Raw genomic sequence first — 21853 nt, 5'->3', positions numbered from 1 at the left:
TAATGAGTGGATCACATATGTTGTCCACACTGTCAAGGAGCTACTTATATATAAGCATTGTGTCTCAGTTGTGTTTCCCTGGGATCTAACACAGGATTCCCATATATGAAATAGGTAATAAACAGATGGAATTAGATTGGATTGTTCAATTTATTTCAGTCAGACATTTGTACTGGTTTGGGTTCAAAGATTAGAAAAATCTTTATGTCTATTCAAGAGAATATTGTGAACATAAAACTATATTAAGACATTACTTAAATGAATGAAAATACTGAAAAAAATCCTTGCATCTGTTTGGATACATTTATGCACATCTTAATATAAGTCTGTACCTGCATCTGTATTTATGTTTATATCCATATTTAATTTATACATCTTGGGATTCCAAAGTAAGTGCTCTGTCTGTTCACCATTGGTCACCACAAAATTGAACTCAATTTTAGAGAAGTAATTAGTGTGTTATTTTGTGATCACAAAGATTTAGGCCACATTGTGTACTATTTGTTCACAATTATACAATATTGTCCCATTTCTCTGTCTCTGGTTGCTCATCACTGCCTGTCCCCTTTATCATTATTTATTCAGACTTACTCTCCGAGTGCAGGTCTGATGATCTCACTTCCTCACTCCAGCTTCTTAACTTGTCATCAGTCTTTGATGCTTTTGTTCTTGTCTGTCTCCCTCTGTGATCATCACTAGTAATTCATTCTCTGCTTTTTGCCACACAGAACTCTGTAGGCCCCCTAAGAAACCATGCTGAAAGGTCTCCACGACATTTCCCACTTTTCCCCCTCTGTCCAAAATATCCTTTTCTGCCATTTCTTTCTCAAAAACTCAAATCAACCTTAAAATTCAATTTAAACTATCACCTCAAAAGCTTTTCCTGCCCTCCCTCAGGCAGAACAAATCATAGCCCTCTGGGTGTAGTCACACTATATCCTGAACCTGCTTCTCTTTTTATATATAGCAGCTCATGTTTTAATATTTGCTTTCATCTTTGTCTCTCCTTCTCCAATTCTGAAGTCTTGGAATGTAGGACCCTTGCCTGTATCTCTCTGTCCTCAGAACTAGGCATGTCATCTGGGACATAGCAGGAGCTTAATAACTGTATGCAGAACTAATCCACTTATTTAATCTTCACAACCACATATGTTTACAAATGAGGGTGCTGAGGTCTGAGATGACCTTGCTCAAGGTCATCTTCTAGTGAGTGGCAGGTATGTTTCTTCCAGTCAAGGGATGTTTCATCAGGGTTGCAGCCGTGTGCCTGTCTTGTCTCCTAGGAATACCAGAAGGGCTGTTTATGTTCAGATCCATCCTCCTAGAAAATTAACTGAGTCCTGTGACTGCTCTGATGTAACCCAGGTCCGCCTTGGGATATTTTTCCTACTTTCTCCATGCCCAGGAAGACTTCACCATTACTTGAATTGGTTCAGTCTTGGCTCTCATCCTCCTTGTCTCTGGTTTGATGTATCTGTCTTTGATCTTGATTCACATTACTCTCTGACTTATTTTTGTCATTCTTTTCTGATGACACAAAATATCTGCTTGGTATTGCTATTCACTGAAACCAGTCAGCCTCCCTATAAGAACATGTCCACATCTCTATCCATACTCCTCATCTTTTAACCCCTCAGATGGATTGCTTCAGGCAGAAGCCATCATGAGACATCAGGGAATATAACTTCTCAGATTTATTTAATGATGTGATAAGAATGCTTAACTTCCTTCACATATACTGTTATATGCTGATATATGAAATGCCAAAATTATAAACATGATTTTTTAAGAAGTCTTCTTCTGAGACTTCATTTATATTTCCATACAAATGCTTATGCATTGCCAAAGGAGGTTTAAAACTTGTCTCTTACCTTAAACCCAAGCTTTTACTTCCAGTTGTCCATAGCACATCCGTTTTTGCACATGTGCTGTCACTTTCCTTGCAGCATGTCTAAAACTGATTTTTTAGCTTGTCCACCAAATCACACCTTTTCCACTCCCCCATTTTCTGTCAATATTTCCCCACCTTTTAAATTTAAAATTCCATCAACTCTAAAAGCCATATAGTTATTTCTCAGTATTTCCTCCCCATGAAGCCAAGGGACCAAGACAAAAAGCATAGACTTGTTGATCTCTCAGATCCAGCTGTCATTCAGCAACACCTTATTTTAATACACCAACACCATAATCCCTCAGTACAATAGTCACTTCCTGTCTCCTGGCTCTGCATACATCAAGCCATCCTGTACAACACAGATAAGGCAATTTTCCTAAGATACTACTTTCATTATGTCATTATGCTTGCTACTGCCCATTTATTAAGACCAAGCTCTTCAACCTGATAATTGAGGATTCAAACAGAGTGGCTGTTTTTGCATGTTTCCTCTGTCTTGGATGTGCCCTTTTATAGGTGCTTCCTCCATTCATCTGAGTAAACCCTCATCCTTCAACAGTTCACTTTAATGTCACCTCCTCTGTGAAGCCTTTCTGAACTAATTAATCATTTCCTCCTCTGTGTTTTGTAGCATCCATCATATTCTAATACAGTTTGCTATTTATCAGTCTTTATCTTCTATTCTTGAGATCTTTAAGGTTACGAACTAGGTTGTAGTCATATACTTATTCCCCAGTGTAGCACCATATCTGGAATATAATAGGAATTATATATATATATTTATATTTATACTAGTTGTTGAATGTTCACCATAAATATATTACTATCATATTATATGTTATAATATGATAATTATAATATATATTATATATATAAAATGAGTAAATGAAATAATGGCTTTATGATATTCATTATCAACTCTGCATATTTACTCTCATTTTCTTTATTTTTCCAAAATGCCTTTAAGCATTTCTCCAAAAATGCAAATGGAGTATTTTTTTTGAAAAAAATTGAAAACAAACTGATACATTTGATATTATTGTAAGTGGGTAAATGAAAACACATATGAAACAACACTATCCTGTGTGTATGTTAAGGTGGTAGGTTACTGTTAATATTGAACTACTTTTATTTATTTTGTTGTTGTTGTTATTATTATTATTATTAATTATTATTACTGGTCTTAATATTGGTTATTGAATCCAGGGCACTTTACCACTGAACTACAATCCCTTTTGTTCTTATTATTTTAATTTTGAGACAAGTCTCTCTGAGCCTGGCCTGCAACTTGTGATCCTCTTGTCTCAGCCTCCAGAGTTGCTGGTATTACAGGCATGTGCCACCATGCCTAGCTGGATCTCTTTCAAACAGATTTTAAGGTTATTTATTTTGTTTTACTGTGCTAATTTTTGAAAGTGGTAGATCACTGATCAGGATGACCTTAAAATTTGGAGTTAAGAGTCAGATGGCAATATCAAGAATGCAATAATAAATGTTGGCAAGATTGTGGGAGAAAAAGAGCACTCATACATTATTGGTGGGACTGCAAATTGGTGCCAACACTCTGGAAAACACTATGGATATTCCTGAAAAAATGAGGAATGGAACCATCATATGACCCAGTGATTCCACTCCTCAATGTATACCCAGAAGATCTAAAACCAGCATGCTATAGCGATGCAGTCACATCAGTGTTGATAGCAGCACAATTCAAAGTAGCCAAGCTATGGAACCAAACTAGGTATTACTCTATAGATGAATGGAAAAAGAAAATGTGATATACACACACAATGGAGTTTTACTCAGCAATAAAGAATGAAATTATGGCGTTTGCCAATAAATGGATAGAACTTGAGACCATCAGGCTAAGTGAAATAAGCCAGTCCCCAAAAGTCAAAGGTTAAATATTTTCTTTGATATGTGGAAGCTAGACCAAAAAGGAAGGAAAAAAAAAAAAGTAAAGGTGATAGGGGGTGGGATTCCATGAAATAGAAGAGAGGTCAGTACAGGAGGATGGGGATTGAGGGGGAGGGAGTAATGATAAGAAAAGAGAAGAATGGTGAAATGAATCTCACCAAACTTTCCTATTCACATATATGAATATACCACAGTGAATCCCACTTTCATGTATATCCACAAGGCACTAATTAAAAAAAAACACACTATAAATAAATAGCAGAAAGATCAGTAGATTAGAGGAAGGGGAATGGGGGAGGGAGAATAGAAGAGAAAAAGGAAGTACTGAGGACTGAATTAGAGCAAATTCTATTCTATGCTTGTCTAATTCTGTTGAAAAGAACCTTAATATTATGTATAATTAAAAGGAACTAATAAAAAGTGAAAATACACACACACACACACACACACACACGCACGCACGCACACCATACCACACACTAAACTTCAAAGTTCCTTCAAGGGTCAGATCAAATTCTACCTCTTCCAATAAACTGTCCATAAGTAATTCTATTTAGAGTATTGTGTTTCTGAAAATCCCTTTAGCACTTCTAGTCCGTGTGAGAAAACTATTATTTCACTCTCTGTGGCCAACTGTTTTGTTTTATCTCTTCTCTAACATTGGAGCTAGGATTTCTTTTCCTTCATTTTTAGACTCTTAAAGTTCCTGATAAACAGTAGGTAATTAATCAATACTTGGTAGTTTTTGCACTGCTTGATTTTGATGATGATGAGGTTTGTAGCCCAGGACTGACAAGCTAAGATCATCTCTTATTTTATAGGGAAGCAGGTTTTTATAAAAAAATTAGTACCTTCACTCCTGGAAGCTCTTTGTAGTTCTGTTAAATTGGGCTTGCCTCTGGCTAGAATTTTCTTTTTTTCCTTCTCAATTTAAGTATTCTGTCTTCTGTGCTTTGTGAGTGCTTCCAGTCCCTCTGCCCCGCCAAACTCTTTATGCATGTTAGCATTTCTCTATTATGCACTACCATTTCTCCCCAGCAAGGTAGAAGATGGATGTTTTACTAATGACTTAACCCTACTAAAGTTAAAATCTATTTATTGAAATTCTATTAACTAAAGATCGTAGACAGCACAACGAAAATGAAAAAAAAAAAATAAATTTTATTAGCTAGGCAAAGGTTTGTTTTACCCAGAAAGAAGCATGAAACAATATTTTATAAATAATTTGTATCTCCTTTAACAAGTTTTCTCTTTGAAATTTAGTTTAGATTTCATCTTTAAGATCATATAGCCATTTATTTTATACCACTTAAAACTCATATCCATAGCAAATCAAAGATATACTTATTAAGTTTTAATATTGGTCAACATGTATTTATTGTTGCTAAATATTAAAAATTAAGATTCCAATAAAGCATCATTTTGCATTTGGTTTTAGATTAGAAATTTGAGTGACATGAATCAGGCAATTACTCTTTAAAGAGTTGAATATTATTTTAACTTTAGAATGGAATCACACCTTTAATTGGTACTTTAGAAACCAAAGTATTCATTGGTCAAGTTGAAGTATCATTACCCATTTCATGATTTTCCCTCTAATTCTAATAAGAGATAGTTTTAAGGTGTATTTTAAAATTGAATGAGTAACTGGATTGGACAACCACTTAAAAATAACATTTAAATTTTCATTTTGGAATTGTTACATGCTTTGCCCTTATTGGCTAAGTCCAGGCTGTTTGTATAAGATCTTAATGTTGCTTTTTAGCGGACTTAAAATAAACATTGTATACATCAATCATAGTAATTTAAAAAATTTAAATCATTGGGTCCAATTCTTCTTTCCTTAATTTGTCTTGAGTGAGGAAATAATTCAAGAAGAAATCCATACATGCCGTGTCATGTTTGTCACTTAACTCAGGCTAAGCTTGACCTTGTCACTGTGGCCTCCTGGGGTCTGGAGCAGCCCTCTGGGTCTCAGAATATGGTTTGGTTCTATCATTGTAAACTCTTTGATGGAGCATAGACTATTGCTGAGAAATTCTTAGAACAAAAGAAGGCTGAAAAAATTAGATATATGGGCAATAGAAAATTAAAAATCTGAGCTACTAGAAAATAAGCCTTTCAAAAGAGAGTTGGCTAATTAATTAAATTATTACTTAAAAATACTAAATCATTGAGCAAGTAAAGATGAACAAAAAATGTTTCTTTTGAGCCAGACTAACTGTTCTTTCCTTAACCTATTCATTCTCTGCTTCCATTTCTTTAAGTTCAGGATTGGTGTACTCTCAGCTTGAAATAACAACTCACTCCTAAATAACATGCTGTTTATCTGCTATCTCAAAACTAGGAGGCTTCAGGAATCAGTTCAGAATTAGGTCCAGCAATTTAAGCACTGGAGTCTTTAATCTCTGTAATGATACTCCTCAGGTCCCAACTAGCTAGGGGCTATTTAGCCCTTATTATCTCCTGCAACTTCTTTTTTCTTTCCCTCCTCCATCAATGAAGGCAGGAGGCCAGGAAGACTAATGGAGCCAGCATATTTATTAACAAAACTCAAGGTGTTTCTTTAAAGCCAACTTTCTTAAAACAAAACAACAAAGAGGTATCTTCTCTTTACAGTTTATTTCTCACTTAAAAATCTGATTTTATTAGAGCAAATACTAATAGGTCAAGTTGCAGAGAATAGAAGTCTTACGATTTTGTCTGTTTTCACTACTTCATCATAATGGATTATTGATACTTATTGATTTCCACTTTATGTCCATTATTCTGAATTCAGATATACATTAACAGGTATTATAGTTTGATGTCAATAGTGCCTTTTATCATGTGGTCTCCTGAATTTCTTTCAGAGACCAATGTGTGTAGTGGGAGTGAGTAGTAGGTAGAGAATGAGCTGTTTATTCTGATGGGACTAGAAATAAATGATCTAAATGGCAAAATGTGTTTTTATATTGAACTTACCTAAGAAGGTTATTTATGGCTGGAATTATAATCTTGACCCAGTAGAATGCACAAAAAGCCTGTATCATATCATTTTCATATGTGTGCACTTTCCAAATTTGCTTTAACCACTGATAAATTCCCAGTCCACTGTTTCTATCTCTTAAGGGCATATCGTAGTCCATTGATTTTATTTCATGTTATGCTCAAATCATCCACCTTTGTTTTAAAGTACCTTAAGGGCAGTGTTTTATTTACTGAGTTCCTTTTAGATTTGAGTCTTACCATGTAAGACTGATGAGCATCATCAATTAAATGACACACTCTGTCCATGTTGTCTCGCAATCTGTCATAAACATGAATCACCTATGATATTGTTCCATCTACTGTATTGCAGGAAAAACAGAGGTTTCTGACAGATGTTCTGCATGAAGTGATGCTGCTTGATGGTTTGGCCAGTTCCCATCCTGTATCCCAGGAAGTGCTACGGGCAACAGATATTGACAGGGTGTTTGACTGGATCGCATATAAAAAGGTGGGAATAGATAAGACCCAGGTGCCAATTGGATATTTCATTAGTTGGGTAGCCAAACTATTTCATGCTAGATGTATTATATATTTTTTCTTCTTCCTTGCAGAAAGAAATGGATTGTGATTTAGTAAACACAGAGTCACTAGGTTCGTGTCATTTTATGAGTTAGGGCTTTCCTTGAAAAATTAGGAAAATGGAGAAGAATGTTTGCCAAATAATGCACAGAAATATTGGTAGTATTAATGCCTAAATATTTGGAGACTGAGTATGAAAATTGCTGTGCAAATGGTGTTATGTGAATGTCAGTTTTTATTATTATTAATAAGAGAATTGACCTGTCTAGTGACAACGTGCCGTTCATCAATGCCCCTTAAATACTTATTTATTTTGATTGAGTAATGCAAATGGATATAGGCAGTGCCATGACTCGTGCATTTCATACAAATTACTTAAGGGATATTTTGGGAATTAAGCTTGATTCCTGAATAATATTGTGTAATAAATTAACTTTTGAAGACTAGACTTAGAATGCCTAAAATGAAATTTGGACCATTAACTAGATGTAAAATTAAGGCACTCTATATTTTTTACCACTATTGCTTTGATTAGGATTTGCCCTCATATGTCTATCCCTGTTATTCTAATTTTAAGATGAGGATGTGCATCTCTTACTAGCTACTTAGTAGTTAAAATACAGCTAAAATCTGCTGTCATCTTTAGTGTAGACTACATCTATTGGAATTTGCAATGTTCTTTTATTGATTCAATAATGTTTTAAGGTTTTTGAAAAACATTACTATTATTTTTTTGTATAAAATATATTTGCATTTGATAACTAGAGGTAGAACAATAATTTACAAAAGTCCTTAGTATGGTAATTTGGATATTTGATTTTGTACTCTAATAATGACTGTCTCAATGATTATTCATTAGTGATATAGGTTATAATATACAAATTGTATTGTTAGAATATATCCTTTTAAGTCATGGATCATTGCATTAGCTCAAAGAGGGTATTTTTCACATTGTATAAAAAATGTATATATGAGAATAATCTTAGGTTAATACCACTGGAAATATAGTTCTTAGTGTATGTTACCAAGTGATTTTAGAATTCACCCATTTTCTTTTTTGAGTACGAGGGATTGAACTCAGGGGCATTCAAACACTGAGCCACACCTCAAGCCCTTTTTTATATTTCATTTAGAGACAGGGTCTCACTGAGTTGCTTAGCACCTCGCTGTTACTGAGGCTGGCTTTGAACTTGTGTTCTTCCTGCTTCAGCCTCCCCAGCTGCTGGGATTACAAGTGTGAGCTACTGTGCCCACTCACCCGTTTTCAATTAAGACTTCTTAATAAAAAAATTTATTTTTCTAAACATGTATGTCAGAGTCTAATTTAAATAAAATAGCCTGTATATGTTTAAAAGGTACAATATGCTATTTTTGGACATGTTTACACGGAGAAAATATCTCCACAATCAAGTTAGACACATGTCCACCACTATGAAATGTTTTTCTCATGCCCTTTTTTAATCCTTCCTCCTGTCTCTCCTCCTTTAATCTTTTTTACTATAATTGGTTGTCATTTTCTCAAACTTTATATAAATGAAGTCATAAAATGTTTATTCTTTTTTATTTTCCTATTTTCACTAAGCATGATTATTTCAAGATACATGCATGTTGTAGAATATATAGGTATAAAACATTTTGTTTATTATTCACTTAGACATTTGAGTTGTTCCGGTTTTTGGCTATTGCACATGTTACTTCTGTGAACATGTATAAGTGCTTATATGTGCCTTTGCTTTTATTTGCTGTTGATAAATACTTACAAGTGAGACATCCAGATCACCTGATGGATATGTTTAATTTTTGAAGACACTGCTGAACTGTTTTCCAAGGTAGTTTTAAAAAGTTACTATCACATATTCTAACTAAAAGTGAATCACAGTCCAGTTTCTCCATATCCTCACCTATAGCCACTGGGTATAATTGAGTCTTTCAATTTTAGATGATCTAGTGTTATCTCATTGTGGTCAGAATTACATATTTATAATGAGAAAAGCTATTAAACTTTTTTATTTGTGTATAATAAAACATCAGTTTTGAATCCTTTACCATTTAAAAAGAATTTAGTTATTTTGTATTGAGTTTTAACTATTCTTTATATATTCTGAGTACATGTCCTTTATCTGTAGCTTTATGATTTGCAAATTTTTTTCTCAATTTGTAATCTTCCTTTATTTTTATAACAATATCTTTCTAGAAGTAAAAGGTTTTAGTTTTCATGAAACCCTATATCATATTTCTTTAATTGGTATTCTAAATCATCATTGTATAATTCAAAGCCATGAAAATTTTTCTTTTTTTCTTCTCCTCTAAGTTTTATTGTACAAGGTTTACTTTTAGATCTAGGATAAATGTTGAATTAATATTTGTATGCTGAGAGAGAAATTTAACCCTTGAAATATATTCTTTTCTTACCAAATTGCCTTTGTATACTTGTTGAGAATCAATGAATTATAGGTATGTGGGTTTATTTCTGGACTATTCTGTTCTATTGATATATTTGTTTATCTGGGGCTACAATATCACACAGTCTTGATTATTGTAGTTTTATAATGAATTGTGAAATAAGGTAATGTTAGTGTTCTTTTTTTCTTATTATCTTTCTTCTAACGTTGTTAAGTTATGTTTGGTCTACAGCATTTTCACGTGGAATAAATCTATCAGTTTCTGTAGAAATTACACTGAAATTGCAGGAACTGAATTGTATTTATAAAATAATTTGGTGGAAATGACATCTTTATTTTTTCCTTTTTGTTGTACCAGGAATTGAACCCAGAAGCACTTAACCATTAAGTCGCATCCTCACTTCTTTCTATTTTGAGACAGGATTTCACTAAGTTGTATAGGGTCTTGCTAAGTTGATGAGGCAGGCTTTGAGCTAGTGATCCTACTGCCATTGGGATTATAGGCATATGCCACCATGCCTGGCAGAACTGACATCTTAATAATACTGATTTACTCATGAATAGAAAATCCATTACTCCATTCATTTAGATCCTCTATTTTCTTTCAGCAATGTAGTTTTTAGTGATTATTTACATATATATTACTTACTGATTTTATATATACATATGTATACATTAGATTTGTCCCTAAGTATTTCACAGTTTTAGCCTATTGCATGTAGCATTATTTTTAAATTCCCATTTCTGATGATTTTTTGCTGCACTACATGGGAATAATTCATTTTTTGTATTCATCTAGTACAATGTTAAAGTTATTAGAGCATATATCCTGTACTTTAACAGGTATGAATGTCACTAAACTTCTATAAATTTCTTTTATAATGTTGAAAATATCTATTCCTACATTGTTAAGCATCCTAATCAGAAATGGATGTTAATTTAACCAGAATGATTTCTATATCTATCAAGAAGGTTATGTGGATGTGTATGTGTGTGTGTGTATTTGTTTTTGTTTTAGTTTGTTAACATGGTGAATTATACTGATTGATTTTTGAATATTAGCCAATCCATGTGTTGCTGAGACAAATAGCATTTAGCTATAAAGTATTATTCTTTTTATAAATTGTTAGAATCCATTTGCTAAAACATATTTAGATTTTTGTTCATTTTTGTTCATGAGGAATATTGGTGTGTAGTTTTCCTTCTCATGATATATTTCACTTTTTTATTGCTGTAATGCTAACATCATACAATAGGAACTCATCTATTTTTCAGTTTTCTAGAAATAATTCTTGTATCTCTTTAAAAGTGTTTGGTAGAATTTAACAGTACATCAATGTAGACCAGGAATTTCATTCATGAAAGCCATTTAACTAATAGTTTAATTTCATTAATGTATAGTAGGTCTTTCAGATTCTTGTTGTTGTTGTTGTTATTATTATTATTATTATTATTATTTTATTAGGTGTACTGGAAATTGATGCAGGGCCTTGCATGTGCTGGGCAAGTTCTCTACCACTGAGCTATATTCCCAGCCCTTAATTTATTCTTAACTAATTTATTCTTATTTTAGGGACTTGACGCATTTAATTTCAGTTGTTCAGTTTATTGACATAAATCTGTACATAGTATATTCCCTTGTTATCCCTTTAGTAGCCATACAATCTTTAATGATGTAACCTCTTTCATTCTATTTGTAGTTTGTGTCTTATACCATTTCTTCCTGATTTATCTAGCTAGAAATTTATAAATATTATTGATCTTCTCAAAGAACATGTTTTTGTGTCATTGATTTTTCCTCTCTTGTTTTCCATTTCATAGATTTTCCCCTCTAATAATTATTTCCTTTTTCTATATACTTTGATTTTAACTTGTTCTTCTCTCCTTTTTTTATTTTTTCTGGTTTCTTAAGGTATAAGCTGAGGTCATTAATGTGAGATTTATTTTTTCTATTCTAGTGCTGGGATTCATTCTATCCTAAATTCACTGCCTAGGGAATCTTCAGAAGTTTAATATTTTGAGTTTTCATTTTAATTCATTCAAGATACTTTGTAATTTCCTATTTAATGTTTTCCTTTGCCCCATGGGTTATTCTTAGTGTATTATCTAATTTCCAAATTGAATATTTTTCAGAGAAGTTTCTATTATTCGTTTTGTGGTCAGCAATTCACTGTATGAATTGAATCTTAAGATTTATCAAGGTTTGTTTTATGGCCCAGAAATTGGTATGGTAGTATGCACTTCAAAAGAGCTATGTATTCTAACTGGTATTGGCTGGAGTGTTCTATAAATGCCAATTAGGCCAAGTCAGTTATGGAGCTGTTCAAGTTTTTCATATCCTTATTGATTTTCTGTCTGCTTGTTCATCATGGCTTCTTGATGAGCATTCATTGTTTGGATTCACTCCTTTCATAGTATAAAATCAAACATCTGAAGATATAGATAAAAATAGTGGTTCATTTGCCTGCTAATATATATATAAAAGTTAATCTTGAAGTATGACTGGAAAAATGAAGATTAGAACATTTAAACTGAAATCCCAGAGGCTTTTTATTGATAATCTCAGTATTAGGTCTTGACATATACTCAGTGTCTTAGTCTAGTTCTTCAATTCAGCTTCACTCAGACTCTTCCTATCAGAAAGCTACTGTGTGGGTAATATGCAATGATCAATTTAACTTTCAGGTGAGATGAGTCCACCATGTCACCCTGGGATGTAAGAGAAGTAATACAGTTGATTCTGTGGCCACAAATAATAATGGTTAACACTTATTGAATGTTAGACACTGTCAAAATTTTATATTTATTATTTTATTTCTTATATGGAGACTTATTACCACAATTTTCATTCTAAAGATAAGCAATTTGAGTTATGGTCAATGCAGGTATGTTTCTCTGGAGATCTGGTTGCAGAGCCAACATTCTTAATCACTATTCTATTTGATCAAAAACCTTGGCTGGCACATTGGTTTCAAAATCATTTGATAAGCCTCTGCTTATTTTCTAGGCACTGTGTACTAAGTGCTAGGGATATGATGATAAGGCATGAAGGAGAGACAGCATACAAATAAATAAGTGCAGTAACATGTAATTATTTACAAGAAATATTTCCATTTTGAATGTAGAAACCTAACTGAAAGGATCTTAAGCAAAAAACCAAAAACCAAAAATTAACTTGTTAACTAACTGATAAATATGAGGTTCAGTATTACCTTTAGGAATAATCCAGTTAAGTATTTTTATAATATCACCAGAAATCTACCATTAATCAATTTTGTTGCACCCCCTATTACTATCTGACTTAATTTCTAGATGATTTTTAGATACGGGGTCTCAGATTAGTTTAGACTAATAGGATCTTGAATCTTTTGACCCCAATGAGCACAGGGAAAATGTAAATAGCCTCTTTCTCAAGAGAATCTATTGGTTTCCCTAAGGGGACATGATTTGTTTTCCCTAAAGGGACATGGTTTGTTTCAATTAGGTAATAGAAATCAATTAGGTAATAGAATACCTATATCCATGGGGAGAGAGTTTTCTGACTGGCCAACATGGGTCCTGAGCTCATCTTCTGTTGTAGGACAGTTAGTCAGGAAAACTGTTCTATAGAGGAGGCTCAGAAAAGGAATGCAATGATGATTAAGTGGAACATAAAGTTGACTGTAGTCATGGAAGAGTAAGGGTTTGGGGTAGTAGGCCGGCTGGGAGGATGGAAGGATAAGTCAGGTGAGAACTCTGAAGGCCTTTTCCTTTATACTGTGGAGTTTGCATTTTGTCCAGTGGGTCAAGAAGAGCCAAAGAGGACTTAAAATCAGGAAAAAAATGATTAGAATATTTTTAAAGATGTAGTAGAGATGTCATTGATATGATAGAACTATAAAGAAAAGATGTATAGAGCCTGAAGTTGTAAAATGTAGAATATAGATATAGATATAAATATAGTAATATTGTAAGTAACACTTCATAAAAAACTACTGGCCCCTTTTGTGCTCTCCTCTCTGGAGATCTGTTATTGGTCAACATTAACCTCTGCTGATAGTCAAACTCTAGTTGCATGTATGTTTTGTTAGCTTCATTTCTTGTAATTCTTCCCTCAATAATTATCCTAATTATTTCCACTTCTGATTTTATTATTCTTTCTGAATATTATTTTGTTACATTTTTAATAACTTTTTTATATAAAGTGTTTAACAAGTTAACAGATTATAGGGAAATAAAGGTTAGGAACCAATAGATCAGAGACTGATTTTTATGGATTTGAATTTAAGAATTGAACATCTTTGGAGAAATACTAAGTGATGTTCATTGTTGATAGTCCTAAAGCATATTAAAAAGAAAAAAATTCTTAAAATTACATACATAGTTTCAGAATGGGAAGAGAAAAATCTGAGAACTATTTATTTAAAAAGTTAGGTCTGGTAAAGTAATGAATTTGTTTTCAATTTGAATAGTCGATTGAAAATGATGATGCTTTTATCCTAAAAGTGCAATAGAAACAGGAAAATATTGTCCACAGACAGGAAGGACTGGAAAAGATGAATTGAGATGTCTCTTTGCTGTAAAAGCTCACTGGGAAATAAGAATCAATGACCCAATGACCTGGATGATCCAAGTGAGTGAATGCTCATTAAATTTGCATATGGTACCAGGGTGGAGAGGCTAGCTCCAAGCTTCAAGAGACAGCAAATTTCAAAATGGCTTCCTAATTTTAAAAAGGGTCCTTCAAAAATGAGAACACTTTCCAGCAATTCTAATATAAAGCCTGGTATATTTTAGAGATTAAACAATATTAAGTAGCATCAAAGGAAAGAATTGGCAAGTGGGGAAAAATCCACAAGGGTCATAGTGAGCATACATTTTTTTTTAAAAAAAGGAGGTCATGATGGGAATTCTACTTGCAATGTTCTGTCAATATATTTTACCCCTAAAGATTGATAATATTTGTAAGGCTAACAGATAAATATGTAAAATTTCTATCATCCTTAGGAAGAAGACCAGCCATCCATTTGTATCTATCATCCCAATCCACAGCATCACTAGCCAGGCCCTGGCTAATTCAGGGACAGACTACATGCTCACTCTGTATACAGGATACCTTATTGCTGTAGGGAAAAATTATTATGCTTTCCTTCAAAAAAAATGTAACCAAATAGTTATGTTTTTGACATAAAACACATCAAATTAAAATAGTAATTATACTAATTATAACCATACCTGTAAATCATATATATGTCTGTGTGTGTGTGTGTATGTGTATGTATATATATATAAAATTTAATAAACAATTACAATGGTCACGGCATTTTACAAAATGCTTTACAGTTATTACCATTTACTCCTTTTGGAGGACTTGAAATGTCTGCATTTTTAACCAGTTTTACTTAGTAGTAAACTGAGACTTTAGTAGTTAAGTGATTGCTACAGGGTTAGACATTTAGTAAGTAGACTTGACAGGATTTGATGTTAAATCTATGTCCAAATCTGGGCTTTATCTATAAAACCTGTCACACACAAATATATCTCAAGGCAAATAATGATATGAACTATCTCTAATGATATGAACTATCTAGTTAATTCTCAGGCCACTCTTGATCCTCTTAGCCTGTTGGTGGGGAATTCTTGTCTGGTCACAATATTTCCAGAATCTGACCTCTTCTCTCCACCATCACAGTTACTGTCCAAATTGGAATCACTGTGTGCTGCTTCAGGAGTGTCTTGACAGTTCTCTCTGCCTCTAATGTTGTTTCACTAAAGTTTTTATATATATATATATATATAAATAAATATATGTATTTCCCCCCACCAGGGCCTGGCGTATGTGCTAGGCAAGTGCTCTGCCACTAAGTTTTAATCCCCAACCTCTAAAGTTTATATTTTAATGAGGCTCACAGAGTCATCTTTTTAAAACACAGTGAGGTTGAGCTACTCCTTGGCTGGATACTCTACATCAGCTGCTCACCAAAGTAAGAAAGAATGGCAAAGTCTTTACAATGACTTACCAGGCCTCCCTGATCTCCACTTACACTGGAGCCCTGGAGACCTCTGACATTCATTCTGTCCCTCACTCCTCTGAACTCATTACTTTGTCCTCCCTGATGGTGTCCCTGCTCTGCCAACTCCCTTGTTTTCCTTGAATGTCACCAAATCCTTTCTACACCAGGGCTTTTGACCTGGCTGCTCTCTCTACATGGCACAGTGCTACTCCAGATGGTGTCATGGGTCTAACTTGTTCTCCTAGAAACCTTTACTTAAATGTTATCTTCTTAAAGCACCTACCCAAAATGAAATGGACTCCCTCACCCTTTCCTTGCTCTTTTATTCTGATGCACTTATTATTTTGTGCCACAACACTGATTAACTTCTTGTGTATTATGCAATTATCAACATTATGTTTCCTCTAGTTTTGGCTTCCCACTTTTGTCATTTAATGTGAGCTTCATAAAAGGAGGGATCTAGGTCTAGGTTTTTCACTGATACATTTGCAGTACCCATTATACTGCCTTTACATAGTACTCAGTATTTGTTAAGCTGTATTAAAGCAAACATTAGAACAATAAAAGCAAAACAGGATGGTGTTTCAGAGTGGAAGCTCCCATCTCTTTCTAGGAATTAGGAAAAAGAGCTGGCACTTGAAAGAGCATTAGGAGTTTGAGATGTACTTCCGTGTGAATTCCAGAGGGGGAGAAAAGATTGTGTTACCCTAACTTTCTGTGTTTTAATGGCTTCTGTCACAGGTGGTCTGACACCCAGGGTTTCAAGGGACCCCTTCTGTCAGCCCAGCTCTTCTCCTCTGTCTTTACCCTCCTGTGCCAGGCACAGCCATGCTCATATTCTGCAAGTCTTCCCAGCTCTTAGTCTTGTAAGCAGATTTGATGTCAAATCTGTCTCAGCCTTTGCTTTCTCTACTCACGGCCTGCTGCATACATACTACTGAGTGAATGGATTCAATCACCATTTTGATTTTGTGTCTCTTCGCCACATTTTGTTCATACTTTATCTACCTGAGATAGATAAATAGATAGAAAGGAAGAAAGAAAGAAAGAAAGAAACAAACAAACTATGGCACTTGCAATCATTTCTGTAAACTTATTGGACTTTTAGCAGGTATATTAATGGTAATAATATTTAATAATAGTATCAATTGTTCTTTAAGGGTTGGTTTTGCCACTGAACATCCACTTATTATCATTCCATTATTATAAGATATATATGATACAATCATCAATTCATATCAGAATAAACAGAGGCCCAGGGATATGTTCAGGATCCTGGGTGTCGCAGCTGGGATTCACATCTCATTCTTTCTAATCACACTCTGTCCACTCTGCCAGGATATTTGCCTACTATGCCAGTGTTTAAATAGGAAACATGATTAGACTTACAATCTTCTGACACATATACTAAGTAAGGAATTTTCTATGAATATAAGAACTGCCATATTTTAAAATAAGTGGCATATTGGCTTGCAAATAAAAATAGAGGCTATAAAATCTGGGTAGTAATAATCACTGGTTAGAATCATCTCATTGAAAAAACATGAACAAGCTTAGGAGACTGAAAAAACTTAAGCAAAGGAGAAAAAGAAAGGAGGAAAAGTAGAAGATAGATTTTTGAAATAGTTGGAGATAAAACCTGACAGTAGGGCTAAAGAACTTACATATGTCCACCCGGGAGGACAGAGGGATAAGAGGTGACTTAATAATTGGCTCTAATGTATAAATGGTCATTATAAGCCTGCTCACCACTTCTCTGTCAACATCAAGGTCAAAGTAAGATAAATGACTTCCAATTACAGTTAATATTAGAAAGAACTTCTTGACATTAAAGGTAATTAAACATTTCAATATGAACTGAGATTATAAAACCTTCATTCTTTGACACTATTTAAAAATAAAATAGAAAATCTACTCCCAAATTAGCAAATTAAATTGGAGGGATACCGCTCCCCCCATATTCCTCCTGAATCTTGACTTCATTGCACATGATAGTTAAATAATATAAATACAGATGCAGAATTCATTAGAAATTAAGTTTACATTCACATATTTATATTTGTATCATTCAGTTTATTCTTTTGCTATGAATATAAGAGTATGAATGGTAAAAGAAGCAAACTACTTGGTTTTTAGGTAAAATTGGAAAATTCCAAGATAATTCTCATCTGTCAGTGAAGGGCCTACTGATTATCTGTGAAAAAATCCTTAAAAGAATTTCCACATAAAACAACTTTTGTTACCAATGAGTGTTGTTTTTGCCTTTGGATTTAAATCACTATTATACTGGACTAGAGATGATTTTAAGACATATGTTACAAAAAAAAGTCTTTGTCCTCATAAAGAGAATGTACATGGTAGGAGGAGATAATTTTATTGACTTTTTTGTGTGATAAATGCCTTTACCACTTACTGGTAAATTATTAATTTGTACATTTTGCTGATGGAGGCAAGATTTCTTTTGCATATATTTGATTCATCACCTTTTGAAGGCTTTTTTAAATTTTATTTTCATACAAACCTTATTACTTAATACTTTAAAACAGGTATCTTTCTTTTGGATATTTGTATTTCTCCCCAGTAGGTGCTCCTCTTTGATTTAGCATTTGCATGATGAAACTGAATGATAAAGTCTGTATTTGATGAAGATAGGTGTCAGGATACTCAATAGAGTAAGGAAAGGATTCTTCCCATTTAAAACATTCTTGTTACTTCTTCCTGCCCCTCTGTGACACATTGTTTTGTTGTTAAAAAATGGTTTAGATAGCTGCTTTTGATTTCCTCCCTTGGGTATAGTTTCTATTCTACTTTGCTGAAATGCATAAGAAGGGACAAGGTTGGCTTTGACTTTCTTCTTCTGCTCTTTCTGTGCTGCCTTTGTGAAAGCCAAAGTGGTGATCACAGGGTATGAGTAGAAGCAGGGAATGAAGGGGTGGGAGAGAAAAATGCTGGGGAATGAAATCGACCAAATTATGCAATGTGCATGTATGAATATACACAAGGCATTCCAATTTTATATGTAATTATAATGCACCAACTGAAAATAAATTTAAAAAGTTTAAGGGCCAGAGCTGTGTAACTCTTAGCTTGCAGAACTTGACTATGTGAGCTTCTGCTTCTGCAGCTTTCTGAAATGCCTTCACAGCTGCAGCCCTTTTAGTTTTTCACTTACGCAGAAAGCACAGTTCTAATGACTTTTGCAATGGTTCACCTCTGCTATACTTAATCAGTGCCATGATTGATAATTAGTTACCATTTGAATTGGTTTAAATGGAAGTATACACAGAGGATTTCATGTCTGTCTTGTGCTCACCTTGCACCTCTGTGTGACTGATTCCATCAGGCAAGGAGACAGGTACATTGTAACCCAGAAAGGAATGGGCTTTAGTGATCTGTAGGAGGCTGTTCAGTCTGGAGGCTGTAGATCTCAAATTGTTCTACACAAAAAAATTTAGAGAAAAATAGCAATTGAAGGTAAATATCATGAAAAGGTAGGAATCAGACAATGTATACCCCCCTGGCACAGAGTTACACAAGGGAGATTGGAATGTTTTGAAGAGATTTTCCAAAATGATGGAAATCTGTAGTTGTTAGGAAAGGGCAAGGAAAGTTTAGGGATAAGTTAAGATAAACAAACAAAGCAAGTTGGAACTAAGGGTTGATATGCTGATAAATAGGAAGTTTAAGGAAGGAAAATGAGGACAGGCGTAAAACAACTTCTTCTTCTTTTTTTTTTTTTTTTTTGCAAAACAGTATTTGGAGAAATTCAGAATAAAGATATTCACAATATAAGCAGCTTCTGTAGTTTTAACAATGGAATAGATTGGAAGAGGTTGAACTGAATTAAATTTTCCTGTAAAACACCCAGTCGTGAATCAGTCATGTTTTAGCATCTGGTGGGTGATTTTATAGGCATAACCACATGCAATTTTCAATCAACCACATACATTACATTGATATAATTCTGTATAAACATTTTTAAAAGTCCATGTGGTTACCAGTATTACTTCTAAAGTTCAAAAGGGTTATCCCTCCCCAATTATTTTACCATTAGGAGCTCCTCTTATTAATCTTTTTATGGGGTTCCAAAGACTGTCTATTTTTATTATTAATAATTGTATTTATAAAGTATTGAGCAATTCACCTTTTTATTAACCAAAAACATTAGTCTTAATCAATGTTTCTACTTCAATTTCAGATTATGTTATTGCACAACATAGATACAATTCTAGGCAAACAACAACAACAAAAAACCCACTTTCTGTTTGGCTCAGGCAGCTTTTTTTGAGGGTAAATATGCTATTTCCTTTGAAATGATGAGGATGTTTCTTGGACGCACTTTCAGAGATATTTTCATGGATTCTTCCAGGGGAGGCTAAACGCCATTTGATGGCCTACTGAGAAAATTATCTAGACTACATCTTTTCTACATCCCTTATCATTCATGCTATTTCAGATTTCCTGGCAGTACTGAAACTGCAGTTGTTGAGTGTCTTTCAACTTTTTTTTTTTGGGGGGGGGGTTGCTTTTATATCAGTATTAGAAGGCTCGACTATGATTCCATACAACATATTATCGCCTTTAAAAACCAGACATTCAAAAACAAAAACAAAATAACTGAATCTGGCTTTTATCTTTTTTTTTATTGGTTGTTCAAAACATTACAAAGCTCATGACATATCATCTTTCATACATTTGATTCAAGTGGGTTATGAACTCCCATTTTTACCCCAAATACAAATTGCAGAATCACATCGGTTACACATTCACATTTTTACATAATGCTATATTAGTGACTGTTGTATTCTGCTACCTTTCCTATCCCCTACTATCCCCCCTCCCCTCCCCTCCCATCTTCCCTCTCTACCTCATCTGCTGTTGTTCAATTCTCTCCCTCGTTTTTTCCCCCCCTTTCCCCTCACAACCTCTTATATGTAATTTTGTGTAACATTGAGGGTCTCCTTCCATTTCCATACAATTTCCCTTCTCTTTCCCTTTCCCTCCCACCAATCCTCTCTGTTTAATGTTAATCTTTTCCTCATGCTCTTCCTCTCTGCTCTGTTCTTGGTTGCTCTCCTTATATCAAAGAAGACAATTGGCATTTGTTTTTTAAGGATTGGCTAGCTTCACTTAGCATAATCTGCTCTAATGTCATCCATTTACCTGCAAATTCCATGATTTTGTCATTTTTTAGTGCGGCGTAATACTCCATTCTGTATAAATGCCACATTTTTTTTATCCATTCATCTATTGAAGGGCATCTAGGTTGGTTCCACAGTCTAGCTATTGTGAATTGTGCTGCTATGATCACTGATGTGGCAGTATCCCTATAGTACACTCTTTTAAGGTCCTCAGGGAATAGTCCTAGAAGGGCAATAGCTGGGTCAAATGGTGGTTCCATTCCCAGCTTTCCCAGGAATCTCCATACTGCTTTCCAAATTGGCCGCACCAATTTGCAGTCCCACCAGCAATGCACAAGTGTGCCCTTTTCCCCACATCCTTGCCAGCACTTATTGTTGTTTGACTTCATAATGGCTGCCAATCTTACTGGAGTGAGATGGTATCTTAGGGTGGTTTTGATTTGCATTTCTCTGACTGCTAGAGATGGTGAGCATTTTTTCATGTACTTGTTGATTGATTGTATGTCCTCCTCTGAGAAGTGTCTGTTCAGGTCCTTGGCCCACTTGTTGATTTGGTTATTTGTTATCTTATTGTTTAATTTTTTGAGTTCTTTGTATATTCTGGATATTAGGGCTCTATCTGAAGTGTGAGGAGTAAAAATTTGTTCCCAGGATGTAGGCTCCCTATTTACCTCTCTTATTGTTTCTCTTGCTGAGAAAAAACTTTTTAGTTTAAGTAAGTCCCATTTGTTTATTCTTGTTATTAACTCTTGGGCTATGGGTGTCCTAGCATTTTCCCAAACAAGAGAATTTGAGCAGTTTTCATATTCCACAGAGATAGGAAAAGAAGACAAATCTGAAGGTGAGAAGTTTAATGGGAAGCCCTCCCGTAAAGCCTGGACCTTCAAGAGCTGCACCTTAGCACTTAGATAGGCTAGAAAGAAGCCTTCCTTCATTCTCAGGGGACCACAAAGAAAC

The 21853-nt window shown here is 34.2% G+C and overlaps 1 protein-coding gene across 1 annotated transcript in view; it reads left to right on the top strand.

Annotated features, from left to right (window-relative positions):
- Trhde (thyrotropin releasing hormone degrading enzyme) overlaps window positions 1-21853 on the top strand; it is a 362149-nt gene that overhangs the window by 205851 nt on the left and 134445 nt on the right. The window contains exon 6 of the mRNA XM_027929374.2: window positions 7152-7289. Within this exon, the coding sequence (XP_027785175.2) occupies window positions 7152-7289 (138 nt within the window). The remainder of the gene's footprint in view (window positions 1-7151; window positions 7290-21853) is intronic.

This window comes from Marmota flaviventris, chromosome 3 (genome assembly GCF_047511675.1).
Source record: "Marmota flaviventris isolate mMarFla1 chromosome 3, mMarFla1.hap1, whole genome shotgun sequence".
In the NCBI taxonomy this organism is placed as follows: domain Eukaryota; kingdom Metazoa; phylum Chordata; class Mammalia; order Rodentia; family Sciuridae; genus Marmota; species Marmota flaviventris.
This window is presented reverse-complemented; position numbering and strand designations above follow the sequence as displayed.